Source organism: Cyprinodon variegatus, unplaced genomic scaffold (assembly GCF_000732505.1).
Source record: "Cyprinodon variegatus isolate N-32 unplaced genomic scaffold, C_variegatus-1.0 Scaffold635, whole genome shotgun sequence".
In the NCBI taxonomy this organism is placed as follows: domain Eukaryota; kingdom Metazoa; phylum Chordata; class Actinopteri; order Cyprinodontiformes; family Cyprinodontidae; genus Cyprinodon; species Cyprinodon variegatus.
This window is the reverse complement of record NW_015151088.1, coordinates 377,653-397,459: the sequence shown is the minus strand read 5'-3', so window position 1 is coordinate 397,459 and position 19,807 is coordinate 377,653. Positions and strand designations below refer to the sequence as shown.

Below are 19,807 nucleotides of genomic sequence, written 5' to 3'. Positions count from 1 at the left end.
ACAATTCTGACTGAACTCTGACAGCTAACAGACCTGTTAGCATCAAGCTGTAGCCATGTCTGTTTTAGAGACTAAACTAGCTCTCTTGTTTTAATCACCTTCTGCTCTTCCATTAATGAAAATGAATGTAAAAAGTCACCTAATTCCGTCATTTTCCAGCAATGTGTTACTGGCCCTCTCAAACAATTCCCACATCTCTTCCTTAATGGTGCCCATTAAGATCCACAATTCTTAATGAAGGTGAGATTAAAGTCAGAATTCTGAGAGTAAAGGAGTAAAGTCAGAATTCAGTATATGCAGAAGCTATCCGTTTCATTTCATTTTTCTCATTAAAAAACCATACAAATGGCATTTAGATTATATTCTTCATAAAAAATGAGTGAAATAATTCGGTTTTAGTAATTACCGGTAACCGCTTTTATTGTTCAAACTGGCTCGGGACCAACTTGACCACTATAAGCGGATTCCAATGTATTATATTTAAAAATTTAGCATAATAAACTTCTTAGATAGGCCTAAAGTTCTGTTGTATTGGATATAGCTTACGCAATGGCTGCTCCAATTAATCCAGTGAAGCCAAATTAATTATAATTGAATCACTATGCTGCGCAATCCTGTTCCCCATGATTGTGTAGGGGATAAAAATGCATATTAAAATTCTGTTTACAAGTTATTTTTTGTTGTCCTCTGTAATAATATACTAAATTGATAATTAGTTTTCACAAGCTGCAAGCACTGATCCTAAAAATATCACTCTGTATTTAATGAATGGATATAATGCATTGATTTACTTTGGTGTTTATGTACTAATAAGTGCACAATTTCCATTATATTTCCTTTACATGAATATGCATACCTATATTGTAAAATTAGATTTCAAATGGAGATTTCGATTCAGGTAATCTGAGTAAACTGTTACCATTATAGATTATTTTTTCAATCTCAAATAATTAGGAATCAGGGTAAATAATGAGTTGAAAAATAAAAGCGAGTGGCTTTTAGATGGTAGGGTTATCAGATTACATAGGCCCATTGAAGCAGGACCAACCTGTGACTGCTGCTGTTCATATGCCAGCTGGCCCTTTCTCCTGAGACTGCTGTTCTTGGTTTCAGTCTCTGTGGTGATGCCTCATGGCCAACCTCTCAACGTTTTCTAGGAACGCACTATTGTCTTTATGAGTCTGAATGAGGCTGTAATCTGTTTGAATTTGAAAGTAATTTTGGTTCCATAAATTACAGTATATGTAAGTAATTTCTCTAAAGTAGCCACATTTTTTTTTTTACCAATCAATGTCTGATAATCTTAATGCTCAAGTTAGAGAGTGAGATAATCACTGAACACTGAAAAAAGGGACCATAGTCATATTTATGTAAATTTACTTGTATGATTCTGGCTTGAGCATCATCATATGAGAGTCAAATTCTCAAATTTATCACCAGCATATTTTATTTCCCATTAAATCATGGAATAAAACCCTAGCTCAACCAATTTAAAAGATTTCAGTCCATATTTTAAATCTTTATCTATTTTGCATCCCTGATATGGTTTTGTACTTTTCTTGTAATCTATGATTTAATGCATATATTTACAATATATGCATTAAATCATAGATTATAAATTTGTAAATCAAAGTATTCTTGTATTTTTTTGCCTTATGCTCTACATTTGTTCTAGTACACCCGTTTTCACCCACAGAAGAATGCTTTGAAAAAAAAAAAGAGGACATGTTTGACACTGACATAAAAATTGTTTTAAAATAAGAGTTTGCTACAAAGAGGGAAAAAAAAATCTAGACCTACATGGTTCTTTGTGGAAAAAAAATGAAGAGTTTTTTTGCTGTGAAGTGTTTTTATAGATTGCAATGAGTCTTTTACAGGTCGTTTAGGGATTCAACATTGCATGTAAGACAGGAAACGTTAGCCTTTAGATGCAAAAACCCCATCATGCACCGCAACATATTTTTGCAAAATATTCAAACATAAATTCGCCAAATATAAGAGGAACATCGTAGTTTGGTTTAAAGATTGTGTTTATTTCAAGGGTTTAACAGTTTGAAGAAATAGAAAATGACACCCTGGCTGACTTATCCGACCACGGGCACCACTGATGCCTTGATCTTCCCAGGTTTTCCCCAGTTCTTCTCTGAGCCCCTGGTACTTCTCTAGTTTCTAATGTTCCTTTTTCCTGACGTGGCAGTCACTTGGTATTGCTGTCAACCACAATGGCTTTCCTCTGCTTTTTGTCCACCACCATAATGTCTGGTTGGTCTTCCATTACCATTCGGTCCGTCCGTATCTGGAAGTCCTACAGGATCTTGGCTCAGTCATTCTCTACCATCTTTGAAGAGGTTTCCCTCTTTGACCTTAGGGTTTCCAGCCCATACTCTGTAGAGATGTTCCTGGACACTATTCCAGCCACTAGGTTATGGCGCTCCATGTAATCTTTCCCTGCTAGATTTTCCTCCCATGATGGAACCTCCAGCACCTCATCTTCTGTTCGTCATAGTCTAAGACATTCACTGAGATGTCTGTTGAAGCCTTGTAATTAATGTACTTATGGATCTTGGATGTTTCCTCCTGGATAGTGGCTCTCATGCTCACTAGTCCTGTGCCTCCATCCTTGCAGCTAGCATACAGTCTCAGGGTGCTGGATATGTGGTGGTACCCTCCGTACATATACATATATGTCTCAAATGATGAACTTTTGCTTGTTTTGTCATTGCTGCACTACCGGAAGTTATACTACAGTTGTATAGTAATACCAGATGATAGCGATTTTAAAAAGCACATCATTTTATAAACAAAAATATAACTAACCTATATAGAAAATACTAATAAAATTTTATTTTTACATTTTTAAGTTTAAATTTTCTTTAGTAGATGATCCTTTTAAAAAAAAATCCAGAAACGAAAGAAAGAATTCATAAAAATTGCTTTTAAGAGTTGAACTACTTCATCCATTTATTAGTCAGTTGTTCAATCCCAAGAAAATATGTAGGTAGTTATAAAAAAAAAAAACACATTATATTAAGTGTTTACTAATCGGCAGTGATCAGAGAAGTCAAAATGATAAAGCATGGACTTGGTCGATACATACAGTATATACAGCAGCTTTGTGCTTTTATTTCCCCACAGCTATTTTTTCTCTGAATGCTTTTGAGCGTCTTTCTTTAAGAAGAAAGGTTAGCACGGCAATGCATTAGTGATACTTTAAGATATAGTTGCGGTCAGTAGGATGAGGTTAGTTAATATTAAAATGCAATCTAACTGTGAAGCAACAAACATTATAGACAGGTCATATTTGAACACAAATAAGAAAGTCTGACAAGTAGAATGAAAATAATAAAGCAGAATTTGTCCTCATACCTGCAAACATAAATGTGCATTCAGTAAAAAGAAAAAAAAAAAAAGTTAAGAAACAGGTAAATTCCCTTCTGTTTTCCAATCAGCAAGCTGAGCTGAGTGATACGAGATGTTGAAACTCAGGCGTTGCTCCTTTCTTCTATTGTAAAGGTTTCCATTGGACCTTTGCTCAGAGCTTTAATGTCTTCCAGAAGATTTATGGGAGTCAAGATATGAGAAGACCCTGGATAAAAACAGGGAGAAAAAAAAAAAAATCATACTCTTCATTAAACAAACAAAACAAAAAAAATATTTTCAGAGTTCTGACAGGCACCAGCAGGGGGCGCATAGAGTCAGAAATAAAAGCCATACAACATTATGTAAGGAGGGCATTTAAGCAGGTTATTAAGAGCATAAGTGCATGTTTGAAGTCCGCTGAATGAAAAACACAGGCTGATTTTGGAGACTTTTCCTAAGTATTTTGATACTGCTTTAATACTAACCTACGATGACCTCGCAGGATTTTACCGCCTGGGTGACCTCATAGGCGGCACGCATCTCAGAGTAGGTGATGCCCCCAATAACAAAGATGATGAGGCGTGAACCAGTCCGGCGATCATCCTGGGAGCTGGGTTTGTTTCTCTGGCGGGCGCTGGAGAGGATGGACGTTAAGATATTTAAAAGAGAGCAGGTGAACATTCGATTTCAATAAAAAAAACAACACAAAAACAGAATACAGCTGAGAACAGATTGTCCTTCGTTATTAGCTTTAAAAAAAAAAAAAAAAAACACTTCCAAACTAAAAACTGCTCTTTTTTTATAATCAGTACAAGTACGATAAAGTTATCAATCACTGATAACATGGACAGCATGGCCAAGGTACATTTTTTTTAGACTATATGGTGCAGTTTCTTATGGTTTATTGGGTTTTCTCTTCATCAGAACATCCTTTTACAGACCAGTAGATTTTTTTGCATTTAAAAAAAGGACTCATTAGCCTGCTTAACTTCCAATTCTTTTGATTATTTTGGCCTCTAAAATGTAAAAAAAAAAAAAAAAAAAAAACTTTGAGCACTGGATTATTCTGAAGCCATTATATGCGTCGTATACTGAGGAAGTTTTGATGCATCGGTGGTGATTTCCGAGACCATACATTTCATATCCTATCTGTGTATCAATCGATGGTTCTTTTGTGATGACCCACCTGACAGCTCCAGATCCATTCCAGGCAGCAGGACACTCGGATTGGTGCGGCCATACTCGGGTGTCCAGTTTGTTCTCCACAGCATCCTGTAGAGGCGACATTTTTCTACATTAATGTCAGCAATGTTCTTTGTAAGAAGCGCAAACTAATCATTTATATATCAGATAAAGATAAAAGGAGAAAATTGGGGAAGCAGTTTTTTAGACATCATAAGAAACATTTGCTGGCTGTTTCATAAATGCAATCACTTCCCTTGCTTCAGTTAAAGAGTTAATGATGCAACAATTCAGACGAAAACTGTTCAAAAATGTCCTCCAAGGAGGAAGTCCAAGGCAAAAACTAATATTGATAAATAAATATTAAAACCCCCTGTTTTATATTAAACAAAACCATCTTAAACATCCCAAACACTTTTTGGTAGATATTCTGTAAACCAATGAGGTTTCAGGATGACATATATTATATACAGTATATACAGAGTTTCTTCCTTTGAATTTAATACAATACCTTTTTACCGTCACATTAATTTAATACCAACATGACTAAGAACTTCAACTGTGATGGAAACTTTTCAACACTAGTGGGGAGAAATCTTTCTGTCTCCTCTTTCTTTTACCTTTTCTCCCTTTTTTCTCCTCTTCTACTTTGTCAATGTAGTGTCCACATAAATTAGTCTCTACATAAATCGTAACAAAACTAATTACATATATAAATCAAGCAGAGCACTATGGCGAAAGCGATAACACTCCACTTGTGAGAGTAAAATCTGTTGAGCTCTCTCTGGCATTGAGACAATTCTTATTGTCTTATTACCAGATAGGGCAGTTAAAAAAAAAATCTTTAGTGGGGAGAAATCAAATCTAGCAAGGTTATTTAATTTGAAGGATCCTTTGTTACTTTTTTTGCTTCACTTCAAAATGGTAGAAATTAACTGCTACAATTCAGATCAGTTGTTTTTCTTTTTGTTATTTAACCAAGATAGTCCCACTAAGATGAATAATCTCTTATTTGAAGGAGTTCTGACCAAAAGGCAGCAAAACTGTCAGATTGTGATCAGACATTTTAAAACAAAGACAACCTACTGAACAAGCCTGGTGAAATCTGTAGCACACTACAAACGAGGTGAAACTGCTCCTTTCGGTTCCCCATTCATTTCAGAAGGAAGGTTTTACACATATTTTTAAGAGTCAAGTCTAATTGTTCCTTATTTTTATGGCTTAACAGTAAAAAACAAAACCGCATAAAGGGACAGAAAGAGACAAAACAAACTGGTGAGAAAAGCAGTTTCTGTCCTAGGCTGCACTCTGGACTCTTTGGAGGAAGTTGCTGAGAGGAGGGTGCTGTCCAAGCTTCCATCCATCATGGACAACACTTTCCACCCTTTACACCAGAGTGTAGAGGAGCTCAGCAGCTCCTTTAGTGAAAGACATTTACACCCTGTTTGTAAAAAGGAACGCTACTGCAGGTCATTCATCCCTGCTGCAAAAAGACTCTACAATGCGACACTGCAACAGCAATAACTTGTTGCAATGTATAATGTGCAAACATTACTATTTGATATCCTGTTTTTCTGTTAACACCCAGTGCAATAGCTATATATACAAAATATAAATATTAATCTAAATAAATACCCATGTAAATACCCTGTGCAATAACCCTGTATAATAATCCTGCAATTAAAATAAAAGAAAAAGCTGTCATATATGGACGCGCTGTATATACTGTATATATCCCATGCACCCTTTTCTTCCTTTGGCACCTTTTTCCTCTCCTTTTACTATTTGAGCTGATGTAATGAGTACATTTCTCCACTGTAAGATCAATAAATTCAATCAATCAATCAATCAATAAAGCCGTTGTTCCTTTCCTGTTCCTAAACAACAGAAGAAAGGTGCTGACAGTTTGCTGTTTGTTTTGCCCACGCTGACCTCCATTATATCTTTGATGACTGGAGTCCATCTTGAAAGGTTGTAGGTTTCCTCTTCCAATCGCTCTCGTCGGCTTGGCTTGCGGGAAAATAAACTAGGCTGAAAAGAAAAGAAGAAAGATGTGTGATGATTTTACACGGATGGTAAAGACTTGATCTTTGATCTTCTGTCCAAGGAGCAAACTTCTAAGTTCTGTTCTCCTTTGTGTACCGTTGTGATGATCGGGACACCCAGCTCTTTCCAGTTCAGGATAAACTCTCGCTCATCTTCGATTTTAACATGTTGGATAAATTTGTTCAAGTTCTCTTCAGTTGTTCCTGTTTGGATCCAAAAAAAAAAAAAAAAAAAAAAAAAAAAAAAAGAATGAAAATGGATTTAAATCAGATTTAAAATATTCATAATTACAAAATGTTATTATTATGTCCAAAAAGTTATAGATCAACAAAGGTTGGCTTTTAGGAGGTGGGATGACAGTTTTACCATTTACACTGAAGATGTAGAGCAGCACAGCTCTGATCTTGTCATGTTTGCTGAATGGGTTTAGCAGCACAGGCAACAGAGTCCTCATGGGATCCTTGACCTTTGCCCCATCAACGTCAGAACCAACAGCCAGGTCCTACAAAGAAATCAGTCTGTTTAACATCCTAAAACTAAACTTAAAATTATAATCAAACCATTTTACCAAATGGATGCTGAATTTGGTAACAGAAAATGAATAAGTAAATAAAAATAATAAACAAATTAAGCTTTTGTATCCCCCTTTTAGATCTAAAATCAGCACAAACATGAAATAAATGGTTTATTTATCACAGAACTATCACTACCAGCTCTGTTATGCAAGATAATGATTAGAAACATTATTTCAAAAGAGGGGAATCGATGAACAGAAACAAAAACAGTGAGTGTTCGTAGAAGGAAGAGAATTAAGAGAAACCTTAAAAAATTTAGGAAGGACAGGAAGTTTATCGACTGGTTAAAGTAGGATTTGAATGGTGTTGTTGAGGAATGATTAACATTTCTATTTGATGTAGAATTTATTTTCTCTCCATAGAATCACAGAAATAATGGAATTAGCAAAAAACAAAAAATGCTAGTATAGTTTTGAGATTTTCTATAATACAGAAAATGCTGACAGAGGAAACCCTTGCTGGCCTGTATATGGATAACATTTATGATAAAAAGAAATAGAAATGTAGAAGAGAGATATCTAGATCAATCCAATATTAGCCAAAAAAATCTAATATTGGATAATAGTTCAACTGGCATTATAAATCCTGATATACTGATAGAAAGTATCTGCTTCCGTTTAAGGTTAACTATTATTCTCTGTTTTAGTAATACTACTTGATCAACATGCATTATACATAAAAAAAATAAGTAATAAAAGCATGTATCACTTGTGCTAATATCATATTGGGTCAATATCAGTATCAAATAAAAAAGTTCTATTGGGACATCGCTACCGATTAACCTGGGTTCATATAGAGCTACAACGTTTAGAACGTTTAGAAGCCCGTAGACGGCTGGAGATAGGACTAGCACCCCTCACAACCCCGCTTGGGATAAGCATGACGGAAAATGGATGGATGGATAAAGCAGAGAGAAGCAACATCTGCACAAAGAGCATTACGAGGAACCACAGAGAGCCAGCTTTCAGGTGTGCAACACAAGGCAGTGATGAAGCTGCCATGCTAAGAGTTTGAACCAAGCTAATATTTGCAAATGAGCTCCTTTTGGAATTCAAAATGTGACAGTGGAGGTTCCTGAAATTCAGCAGGTTTATTAAAAACAAATAAACACGTAGAAATGTGACTTTGTTCATGTAAATTAACCACCAGTTCTGAGGTAATAACATATTGTAATCTAACACAGACTTGTGCACTTTTGGGGCCTTACTCTTAAGTGCTACGTTATGTCCTCACAATGTGTTTGAAAAATCAAATTCTTTAACGGTTAAATCTATTTTATTTTTTTGACCTTATTTTAACAATGGCACAATTTTTTTGTTTTTTCTGCATGCTGTGAATGTTTCCCCACTTTAGGGAAGTAGGAAAGCCTGCAGTGTAAGGAGAGCAGGAAGAGAACTGACAGGCTGGTGACAAAAGCCTTCCTTCATGGCTGGTTCTATGGTTCTGGCCTAAAGGAGCTGTGAGACAGACCGTTAAAGTTATATGTAGTCCTTAGGGTTTTGTGTGTATGTGCGTGTTGGGTGTTTTAGATGTCCAAAGCGTAAGGACAGAGCTTCCTGTTATCTACTTCCTGTGTCAAAAATCTGAACCTGGATTTAAAACATTTAAAAAATGTTGGGAAGAATACATTCTAATAATGAAGCAGTCATGCAACAATGGGACAGTTTTTGCACCTATATGTCTACAAACTGATTTGCACTAAACCTCACTGTTTTATTCTTTGTTATTTTTATTGTAATGTTTTTGTTTTGTTTATGTTTTAAAAATTGAAAAATTCAAAAAAAACTTGAATTACAAAAAAAAAGGAGGGACTTTGTCCGGGCACACCTGCTCAGCTTTGCAGAGTTTCTCCACGTTGTTTGCGAAAAATTTCATGCAATCCTCAGCCAACTGCAGGTGAATGGTTTTCTAGAAAAATGAATAATATAACAGAGTGTTTTGTTTTACAGGGAGGCATTTATGGAGGCAATACTTTGACATGTATATTTTTAACTATAATACGTAGGAAATTAGGCCTAAGATGAGAAGCTGCGCATTTATTATCTCTATCTTTTTCTATTTACTAAGTGAAAAATAACTTTCTGTACCTCGGTCAGTTGCTTTCGGAACGAAGGCATCTTCTTCATCATTTGTGCCAGGTTGCTTATTGTGATCTGAAAAGACAATAGTTCAAATGAGCAAACTGGTTTAATGAACAAGGAGAAGATTTTAAAAGATGAAGGAGACACATGGCAACGCTTTAGCTCTGTACCTTCCCATCAGGCTGTTTTTTACTGGCAGATATTTCCTTTACCATTTTAGGAATCTGTCTATAAGAAGATGAAAACAAGAGTGAAAAACAAGAAAAGAAACGGAGAAGCATTGATGCAGCAGTAAGATGAACCTTGGGACACCTACTCTGAGACCTCGGCGATGTGTTTGTGTCGAAGTTTGACCCACAGCATGTCATCCTCGTTCAGCAGAGCCTGCTTCTCTGAGCCGTCTTTGGACTTGTACCTGAATGTGAGATCATCCACACAGCGGCTTATAGCTTTCTGCAACACGTTGGAGCCAAGAAATGGTGTGACTTTAGGATAAGCAGCTGAGTCAGGGTTTACTTGTAGGTGTCGTTCTGGATATCAATGAGGTCATAGGCCATGGCCTGGTAGGTGAGCTCATGGAGGATGGGGCTTACTGGGTCGAAACCTCGCTCTACGATCAGCAGCTGGGCTGGAGTCTTCTCCTGCAACCATTAAGAGGGTAAAGCTTTAAAACATACGCTTTAACAAAAGAACATGATAAAAACAGAAAAGAAAAAGGTTTATAGTACAGTACTGTTCTATCACGCCACTAATGTTCGAGAAAAAATCCCTGCTTCAGGCAATGTAATAAAAGTTAGCATGAACAAAGGAGGGTGTGAAAAATAAGACTGTTATCAAAAGACTTCGGTTCACACCCAACAGCAGAACTTCTCTACATTCCTTGCTCAGCAGGCATCTCACCTTCTTCTTCCCGCTGTCGTCCAACTCATAGTGTTTGGAAAGCTTGTCGTCGACCAGCTCTGCAAGAGTTTTGGCGTTCACCATTTTGTCGTCTCTAGTTTGGACATAAACAGTTATATGCAGGTGTTGAGTTTTACAGTTATAAAAGCCACCCAGAGGTTTCAGTGACACCGTTGTTCAACAGTATCTGACTTAACAACCTCACCTTCATCTCGTTGGATGAATGTGACATTTGAAAATAAATCAATAATTTGCCCTCTTACTGTTTTATCATCGTATTCTGTTTTTTTTAAAGTTTTTAACACATTCAAGTTTGTAGATGGTAAACTTTTCATTCATTAACCCAGACATTTTCAGTTTCATTATTAAGAGCGTTGAGAACAGCAGAGAGGATCATCGGGGCTTCCCTCCCCTCAATAAAACACATTTCATCTTATTGCTGCGTGTCGTGAGCCCGTAACATCATCAGTGACCCCTCACACCCCCACCATGGACTATTGTCCCTGCTGCCCTCTGGGAAGAGGCTTCGCAGCATTCGATGCTGGACCAGCAGGTTCTGTAACAGCTTTTCCTCACTGCCATTAGACTCTGAATGTCGTGTAAAATTGGTTATTTTCTTTATAAAAAAATTAAAAATAAATGTCAGACTGTTGAAAAACACTAAATCAAGTCACAAATCGAGACTCTGTATCACACTGACAACATCATACTTGCACTACATGATGAATCTTCAAAATAGAACTCAACTCAGTGTTTCTACTGCTTTTTGCACCATTTCTATTTGTTTATTTTTGCACTGGTCTGAACCTTGCACATCAATGCCTTTTGCACCATGGCTCTCCCACACTGTTTATATTTTGATGACTGCTGCACTTTATTTTTTATTTTTCATGCTAAGCTGCTATTCAAAAAAAGGAAATTCACTGTTGGAAAGCTGTATAAATGAAATTTCGTTTTGTATACATTCTGTGTATACAAAGTTGTCTAAGGGTACTTTACATTCAACTAGAGGCAGACGGAAACATTGGTCTGCCGATATTTTCAGCTGAAGGTTTTTATTAGTGCGACAATAAAAAGAAAAGAAAAAAAACAAAACATGCATCGGATGACTAATTTGTTCATTTAGCAACCATGTCTTGAGATTAAGTGAGGCACATGGATTTCAGGCCCCTCTGTTTGTTATCCACTCTTTAAGTTTTGTTTGATTTGTAATCAAATGTTTTATTTTTGTTTAAAATGAGACTTGTATAACATTTGTTTTTATTTTTTTGAGCTTTTACAGCAGTGGCTTGTTTTATGAACAGTAGGCTGACAGGAAAGGGGATATGAGAGAGAAGGAGAGACATGCGGGAAAGGATCACAATATTTTCTGGCTTTAAATTTGCACATTTCCCTCTCTTAAATGTTATGGTTAATAAGCAAGTCACTTCAAAGTTGAACCTGTTAGAGTATTTCAGTAGGATCATTTTTTTAATGCTTATGCAAATTATGTGATACTGTGAACTATAGCTCACAGTCAGCACTGGTCTGAAGTTCCAAACAATGTTTTCTAAATAAAAAACAAACGCCACATAGAATTAATTAAAAAAACCATAATACTATGCAACTAAATGTTTTCATTTTTGTACTGCCCTTTTTTGCATTAAATTTAAGTCAATTGAAACGAGTGACTAAGAAGGCTATCAAGAGTGGATAAGATTAGGGATGAAACAATTAATCGTGATTAATCGATTATTCAAATGATCTCCAACTAATTCAGTAATCGTGTTATTGTTAATTGTAGTATAGAGACTCTAAAAATATGCTTTTAGCAGACAGAGCAACCCATTCAATGCAGCAATTATACCAAAATTGTAAAAAACTATAAATATTTTGCATTTAAGAAAAAACTTTTCCTCCCTCAATATGCTCTATCCAGAACTCCTCATGTGTAAAAGTTTGAGTTTCACCTGCTTTAATTTTGTAAAAAAATCTTCTTTAAGGAACCTTTAGCTATCTGATTATTAATCCGTTAATTGAAAAAATTATCAATAAATTGATCGATTTGAAAAATATGAAGCTGTAGCCCTAGATAAGATACTTAGTCCATATAACAATTCAACAGGACCCCACTTTTTTTAAGTATTTTATAAAGTGTTTCATAACTTCTGTTTCTTCAAAAGTATTTTTTTAGGTATAACTATTGCAATTTTTTTTTTTAAACGTGTCTGGGCTTCTGGAATCAGATTACAACTATCTCTGGTAAAATTGCTTTAATCCATATAAAATTGGCTGAGATCATCAAAAAAGTGGGGTAACTTGTTGTTAAAATGAACCGATTGTGCAATTTATTTTGGGAAAATCATCTTCTTAACCATGCAGAATAGTTTAGAAATCATTTTGCATACTGTAGTCTTAAAGTTCAATACTTTTCCAAGGAATGGCTAAAACATTTTAAGAGGCCACAACAACCCAGATAACATCTCTTTAGGGCCTTCAGGGAGCATTAAGAGTGAAAACAAGTAAGATCTGGAATAACCCTAAACCTATAAAGTTCCTGTCACAGTTTGGACATACACTGCAAATTCTAACAATAGGTGTTCCTCTGCTTAAGGCTTCAGGTGTGCTGTAACCTGGGAAGAGAAAATGATCCTTCTCCGGCTTACTTCTTGTATCTGACCCCCGGGTTCTCGTTCAACGTGGCACAGAGGGTGACGAGCTGGTCTGCCAGAGTCTCCAATGTCTTCCTTTTCTCCTGACTGTGAGGACTGTAGATTTTTCGGAAAGCCCCCGGATCATCACAGGTAAACACCTTCAAAGCAGTCAGTAAAAAAGTTTTATCCAACATCGAAATGCATCTCTATAAAGCAGAATATCATTGAAAAGATTCATTACACATATTCACATCAGATAATCCATATTAAAGGTATGTTTATATAAAATAAACAGGAAATAGATTAATTCTAACCCTACCAACTGATCTATATGTCTGTGTATTGGACAGTATATGCAGTCAATGCATGGTGTTGCTTTGATTTGGGCATCTAGCTCCTCTGCTTAGGGGATGCAACAGTTGTAGACTGTATCTGTTTTTAATGGTCTACTGAAGCAGTGAACAGGCTTTTGTTTTTAAAGCCACACTTTCTCCTTTTCACTCAATTTTTCAAATCAAAATGCTCAGACAAAGCCATCTTCTGTAGCGTTGATCTGCTGTGCCTTACTGTTCATATTTTGGGGCTTTATATTAACAGCCTTTTACTAAGAAGTTTTGCCCATGATTCAGCACCAATGAATGCCACTTATGCATTATAGTAATGCATTTTTGTGTAATGTTAGAGACACACAGACCCGATACCAGTCTCATGTACTTGTAAAAACAATCCGTTGCATCAGACTGATTCAACTTTTATAGCTGATTAAAGTAATGAAAAACCGTAAGGTTTTTCTTAGCTCCAGCTGCCAGGTGGTGCTTTCCTAATTCGCACAAAAAAAAAATCCTTATTTTGACTGAGCCTTTTTTTTAGTATTCACCTGATATACATTAGCAGCAAGTGCTGACGAGCCTTTTTTTTTTTTTTAGTATTCACCTGATATACATTAGCAGCAAGTGCTGAAACATAAGTATTTAAATCCCCCAAAAATCTGTTTTTTGTGAATTTTTTGGTGTTATTCTAATTGTACTGTTTTCCAAAACCAAACAAATGTTAACAGAAAGCTTACAAGAAGGCAGAGAAAAGCTTTTTTAGATTAATAGAAATACAGGAAGCAGACAGGAACTGCTATGAAGTCAGGATCATTGCATCATGATGTTAAGCTTCCAACACCCTTAAAGTTTTAAGCATGTCTTTCTCTTGCACAACATGAGCTGCAACTATTTACCTGGGCCTCCTGTGGTAAGAAGGAAATGTTGATTTCCTTGCAGACACGGATGTACTTTGCACAGTAAAGCTTCATATTGTTAAACAGGTCATCAGGGCAGTCTGTTGAAATCAGACAACAATGTCACGGTCTACTTTGATCATGTTATATAAAAAAAATGTATCATTACGAGTAGTTATAGGCTACTTACAGTCTGTGAAATAAACATAAGCCGATTTGTATTTCGGTTTGGGTTTGAAGTCAGCTATGAAGGCGTCCACACACTGTTAAAACAATTTGAATGCATTCATCACAAAAAAAGCAGAATCCATTTGAAATCAAAGTGTCCTTCATCTTTTCTGTAATGACAAACCTTGGAGGTAGGCGTCATGAAGTAGATGGCCTTCATTTCAGGTACAGGCTCTCTGATTTTGAAGAGATCCTCCACAACTAAACAGAGAAGGTTTTAACTTTAGAAGGAATCATCACACAACGATCCAAACAGAGTCTCCATTTGATTCCAGGTTTTGCCTCAATATCTGAACTCAAACATCATAACCTACTTGTTATTCTTTCTTCCATTAGATCGGACATTTTGCAGCATGATGAGAGAATCTTGGTAGTGAAGGGGTCCAAAATCAGTATCTGTATAGCAAAATTTACAAACTACAAGTAAATACCAATTCAAAACTCCATCACTGTTGTCTAGTCAAGTCACGTCTGGATTAATCATAACTAAAATGTGAATTTCTGTTTATGTATTTGCAGGGCGGATGGGTTTTCCTACCTTCCATACTTCAGATTTCTTACAGTCTGCAATTATTGTGTCTTTTATTCCTGCAGAGATACACAACAATATTAGGAATTAAGCTTCAGCATCAACTTCATACTAATGGATGTAGAAAACTACCACAAAAAGAAATCCTACTGGGTACAAAACTTCAGTTTTTACAGATTATGAAAATATTTGGTTCTTATGTATCACTTAAAAGGATTAAACAATAATTACCAAAAATAAACCAGTTGATATTAATCTTATTTATCATTGGTTTAGAAAAAACAACAAAAAACTTTTTAAACGAAGTTACTGAATAGCTGATTTGAACTGGCTACAAATCAGTGTGTAATTTGTTCATTTTGAGGTGGGATTTAGGGAGTTTTATTCATAATTTCATTTCACATTTAGGCTGAAATAATCCTGACAGAAATCATGGGCATGTCTCATTTATTTAGCATTGATCAGTTAGTTAAACGATATTGCATTACTACAAGTGTGACTCAAGCCCTCACCTGCAAACAGCTGGGGATGATTACAGGGAATGGTCAGTTTTCTAAGTTGCACAAAATATAAAGCATCAACTTAAAGATTTTTTATAAATTTAGCATAAGTACAGCTAATTAAAATTTGTTATACTGGGAGTTCAGAAAGTGGAACTCATTTTTTTTTATATAGATTCATTACACATAGAGGGAAATATCTTAAGCAATATCGTTTGATTAATTAAATTATTATGGCTTACAAATAATTTTAAAAAGTATTTTAGTGTTTCATAAGATCAATAAAAAGAGGACATTTTAATCAGGAACGTCAGGCCTATGAAAAGTGTTTTCATTTGCATGTTTTAAATTGTTCAGGGTTTCTTCACACCTTCCACTTTTGTTCCTTTGAAATGGTCTGACGTTACATCTGTAATAACAGCATCAATATACAAAGCAGAGGTTGATTTCTTCAGTTTGTGCTTCTTTGCTCTGTCCTGCAGTCGTCATTTCAGACCAACAAGAATAACATAATTAACCCACTTTTATCAACCTTTTATAAAAAAAATAAAAAAAATAAAAAAAAATCGATAAGGAGGCAAATAAAATATAGAAAGCATAACTGTTACTTAGTTTTAGCAATTTTTATTTCATATCTTTGGCCCATGTTATGAAAAGAAAAGCAGTGAATCAATGTGGAACTTTCTTAGAAATTTTATTAGGATTATGTTATTTTAGAAGAAGTAATGGTTTCATCTCCTTAATTAGAAACCTGGGATCTTCACAAAATCAGAAGTAAACAAGCAGAGGTAAAGAAAAATGTTTTTTTTTCCCTCCTCAGCTCCTTAACAAACTCCTTGAAAGTCTGATCTGTACAGAAAAGGTTGGCTTAATTAGTTCATGCATGAAAACATTATTGTTTACTAAAGCTGGACACTAGAAAGTCTAAAATGTTTTAATCACTGCTTTTAAATACATTAAATATTTGTTATGGTGATGTATGTCCTTTAAATTTTGTGTGAAGTTTTTCAAAATATTTGCTTTAAGACTGGTCTTATACTTTTGATTTTAATTGTCTAAATACCTTAAAATTATGACATTTATACTCATGATCATCGACAATGCTTAACTCCACTAAGCACACATTTTGGACAAAACACAATGGAAAAAAGGAATTTTTACCCAAATATTTCACATATTTCTTTTTTTTAAATCATGTTTAAAGTATTTTTGAATATCAAAGTGCAGATTTCATTGTTGGAAATAGGCAACAAAATATTCTTTTTTTTTTTCTTCCAATTAGTTGGATTGGGTGATTTAAATCAGCCGCTATTATTTGTAAACATTATAATCACCTCATATTTTCACAATATGTGATAAAATTCCAGTGTTTGGTTCATAGTTTCATCCATCTGGCTCAGGGGAGGAGCTAGATGGGGGGCCAGGGGTAATTAATCACCCCTGTGGCAACCCCTACATTTTTTTTCACTCAAGTAGAATATTTAAAACAATTTAAATTTTATATACATTAACAATTACTTGACAACAAAAAACACTGTGGTTAATTATGCACATCAATAAACCAACATTAGAGAGGATTAGTACAGAATTCATGCTCTTTCAGACCTAGATGTTGTGTTATAAGAGAAAATGATGTGACTGTGCAAGTCATTCTAAGAGTCTTCAGTGAAATCATATATATTGTAAATAACTATTTTAATAAAAACCTATTAAAATATAAATTCATGTAGATATTAGTACTTGTAAATATCAATTTAATGTTGAATGATATTGATAAAAGTAGGTAAGTAAAGACGATGGAAACGATGTTCGATCCAGAACTCAAACCTGAAAGAATTTTATCCAATATATCTTTTATCTAGATGGATGTTTAAATATATGCATCTATTTGTTAGCAAAGGCTGTAGGAAACTATAGTTAGTCTTTATTTAGAAAATATGGACGCTTGTTCCTGTTGGAACAGTGTAGATTGACCCTAAGGTTCTGGTGCCTATCCACTTTTGGCCACCCCTCAGTATACAGTTGTTATTGTCTGGCCACCCTTATAAAACTTTTCTGGCTACGCTTCTGGTCCGGCTATATTTTTAACCGAAGCCCATCAGATATTCATTCAAGGCACCGATCAGTTATGGGGAAATGTCTCATTTAAACTTGAATAAAAAACGCCGCATTTTCGAAAAAAAAAAAAAAAACATTTAAAACTGTTTTAGAAGCAAGGAAACTCTGTCATCTTAGCCACATTGCTTTGTTACTACATCTTATTTTAGGAGAAAACTTCTGAAGGTGACAGCAAGTTTGTTTCTGTCAGCTGTAGTGTTTTTTTTTTCTTGCGAAGGAATAAGGTGGGGCTCCAAGACAAACACAAAGTGACCGCTTTGTAATTTTTCTGAAACTGGAAAAAGAACCAATAAATGATAGTGTCAAGTCTGAATTAAATATAAAGGAGCAGAAAAGTCTAGGTGACTTACTTTTCCAAACTATTCGTTTGAGCCCGTGATCCGAGCCTGCTGCCATCTTGTTTTCCTCTTTTTTTCCCCCGGTTTATGTGACACATTTCCGGTTGGGTGACGGATTCTAGATTGCGTATAAAGGGTGCGACTCAGCGACGCTGTAGTTTTTTTTTTTTAAATTGAAACTAGAGAGAAAAAATTTGAATGAATGAACAAATAAATTAAACAATATATTTAATAATGAACGGAGCATTTTCATTTTAATAATGCTTAAAGATTGTTAATATTAATCAGACACTTTTGTTAAAGAATACTTGTAATTTATTATAAAATTATTAACATAAATATCATAATAGGAGATGATGATAATAGGCAACATACAAAGCATCTGGCCTTTTTCATTTTATCATTCACAGAGGCACACAAGGCAGACATCCCCTATTGGACACATTTAAACATCAGAGCAATTCAAAGTGGCCAGTTAAACTAAGGTATGGATTTTTGTTCTGTGGGAGGAAGTTGATCTACCCAGAGAGTAGACATCCTTTACATCACATGGCGGATTTTTTTTAAATAATCCCTTTAAATAGAACAAAACTCAATGTTCTACTGCATTTTGCACTACATTTATTTGCACTGCACTGAATCTTTCCTTATCAATCCCTTTTGCACCATGACTTTAAACTGGTTTCTCCTTTTCTGCTACCCTGTTTACATTCTGATCACTGCTGAACTTTATGGTAATGCTCATTTCACTGTTGTAAGCTGCTCATTCACTGTTGAAAAGCTGTTTGCGTCAAAATTTCGTTTTATATACTTTACAACATGACAATAAAGTTTGTCTGAGTCCAAGTCTAAGAGAGCCCGTATGTGCTTGAGTACATTTAAGCATAAACAAACCAACATAACCTAACTGCTGGAATCATTATCAGTATAAGCTTAATAATTGGAACTAGAGTATTCCTTATGTATAATCATGGATACAATTTTAAATTCCATTACATTGAACAATTAAATAAATTACATGAATAGCATAAAATGTGTTCTACATTGCTTTTATTATTAATTTACTGTTTACTTTATTTTTTCAAGTATATTATGTCTCTTTAGAAACAAAACATAAAAAAAAGATAAATCCCTTTCATTAAAGACGAGTCACTTTACTCTAACATGATTGGACCTTTGCCCCAAAGAGGGAGGAGCTAGATTCAGATATATCACTTACTGAGAACAGACACTTGTATATTTAAGAAAATTGGAACATCACAGAGAAGAGTTTGTGGAACATAGGGGTGTCAAGTGTAAAAGAAGAACTTCAAGGAACAAACCAAGGATGGGTGCTGTGAAATGGCTGGTCTTTTTGGTCTTTCTCAACTTTTGTTCACAGGTACAGTACAACAAAATTGTTGCTTAGCCATAGAACTACCTGTACACTATGAATATTAATGACATATTATTGTAAATTTGCAGGCATCAGCACAATCAGGTATTGTAAATTTTCGTATCATATAGCTGGTCTATGGATTTTGCAAATGAGAATGAAGCATAATATTGCATTGCTTAGTGCATACAAGTGCAAACAAAGTCTCTGTTCTTTTTTTTTTCTCTTCAGGCATCCAAGTATCTGTGTTCTCTATAACATCCAAAACTGTGATACTCAGATGGACGAGATATTCTGGAGCCAGTTCCTACAAGATATCTGCAGCCCTCTCAAGTTCACCAAGCAATATCATCGCTTTTGCCATGTATGGTCCAAATACAGTGATGGGCTCTATAACCTCTCTTTCTGAAGATGTAGCGTATACATTTACAGTTGAAGCTTTGGATGCTACACAGATAGTGCTAGACTCTGCATCCATCGAGACATCCAAAGGTAGAGTAAGCATCTCTCCAGTCCTCTAATATAATCTGATCACACTTTTTCTTTGCACATGTAATCTTTGCAGCTTATATTTGCAGATATTATAGTATATCAATTATAGAAAGTCAGAAAAAAAAGTAATTGTTTTCTTTCTTTCTTTCTTTCTTTCTTTCTTTCTTTCTTTCTTTCTTTCTTTCTTTCTTTCTTTCTTTCTTTCTTTCTTTCTTTCTTTCTTTC

General features: G+C 35.0%; 2 protein-coding genes across 2 annotated transcripts in view; one reads left to right on the top strand and one right to left on the bottom strand.

Moving 5' to 3' along the window:
- Positions 1–2,921: 2,921 nt before the first annotated feature.
- On the bottom strand, positions 2,922–17,795 carry stxbp3 (syntaxin binding protein 3). Its single transcript, XM_015393306.1, has 19 exons — positions 17,728–17,795; positions 14,769–14,818; positions 14,545–14,626; positions 14,355–14,431; positions 14,193–14,265; positions 14,003–14,103; positions 12,790–12,935; positions 10,145–10,238; positions 9,761–9,885; positions 9,561–9,659; positions 9,415–9,472; positions 9,251–9,316; positions 8,991–9,071; positions 6,955–7,090; positions 6,685–6,791; positions 6,475–6,573; positions 4,547–4,632; positions 3,846–3,994; positions 2,922–3,586 (listed from the first exon to the last, which is right to left on the bottom strand). The coding sequence occupies exons 1-19, from the start codon at positions 17,771–17,773 to the stop codon at positions 3,483–3,485; spliced, it is 1,779 nt and encodes a 592-aa protein (XP_015248792.1). The 5' UTR covers positions 17,774–17,795; the 3' UTR covers positions 2,922–3,482.
- Positions 17,796–18,952: 1,157 nt separating this feature from the next.
- The window catches only part of LOC107096575 (fibronectin type III domain-containing protein 7-like), an 8,279-nt gene continuing 7,424 nt past the window's right edge, over positions 18,953–19,807 (top strand). The window contains exons 1-3 of the mRNA XM_015393304.1: positions 18,953–19,096; positions 19,180–19,195; positions 19,322–19,582. Coding sequence (XP_015248790.1) covers positions 19,043–19,096; positions 19,180–19,195; positions 19,322–19,582 — 331 coding nt within the window. The 5' untranslated portion in view covers positions 18,953–19,042. The remainder of the gene's footprint in view (positions 19,097–19,179; positions 19,196–19,321; positions 19,583–19,807) is intronic.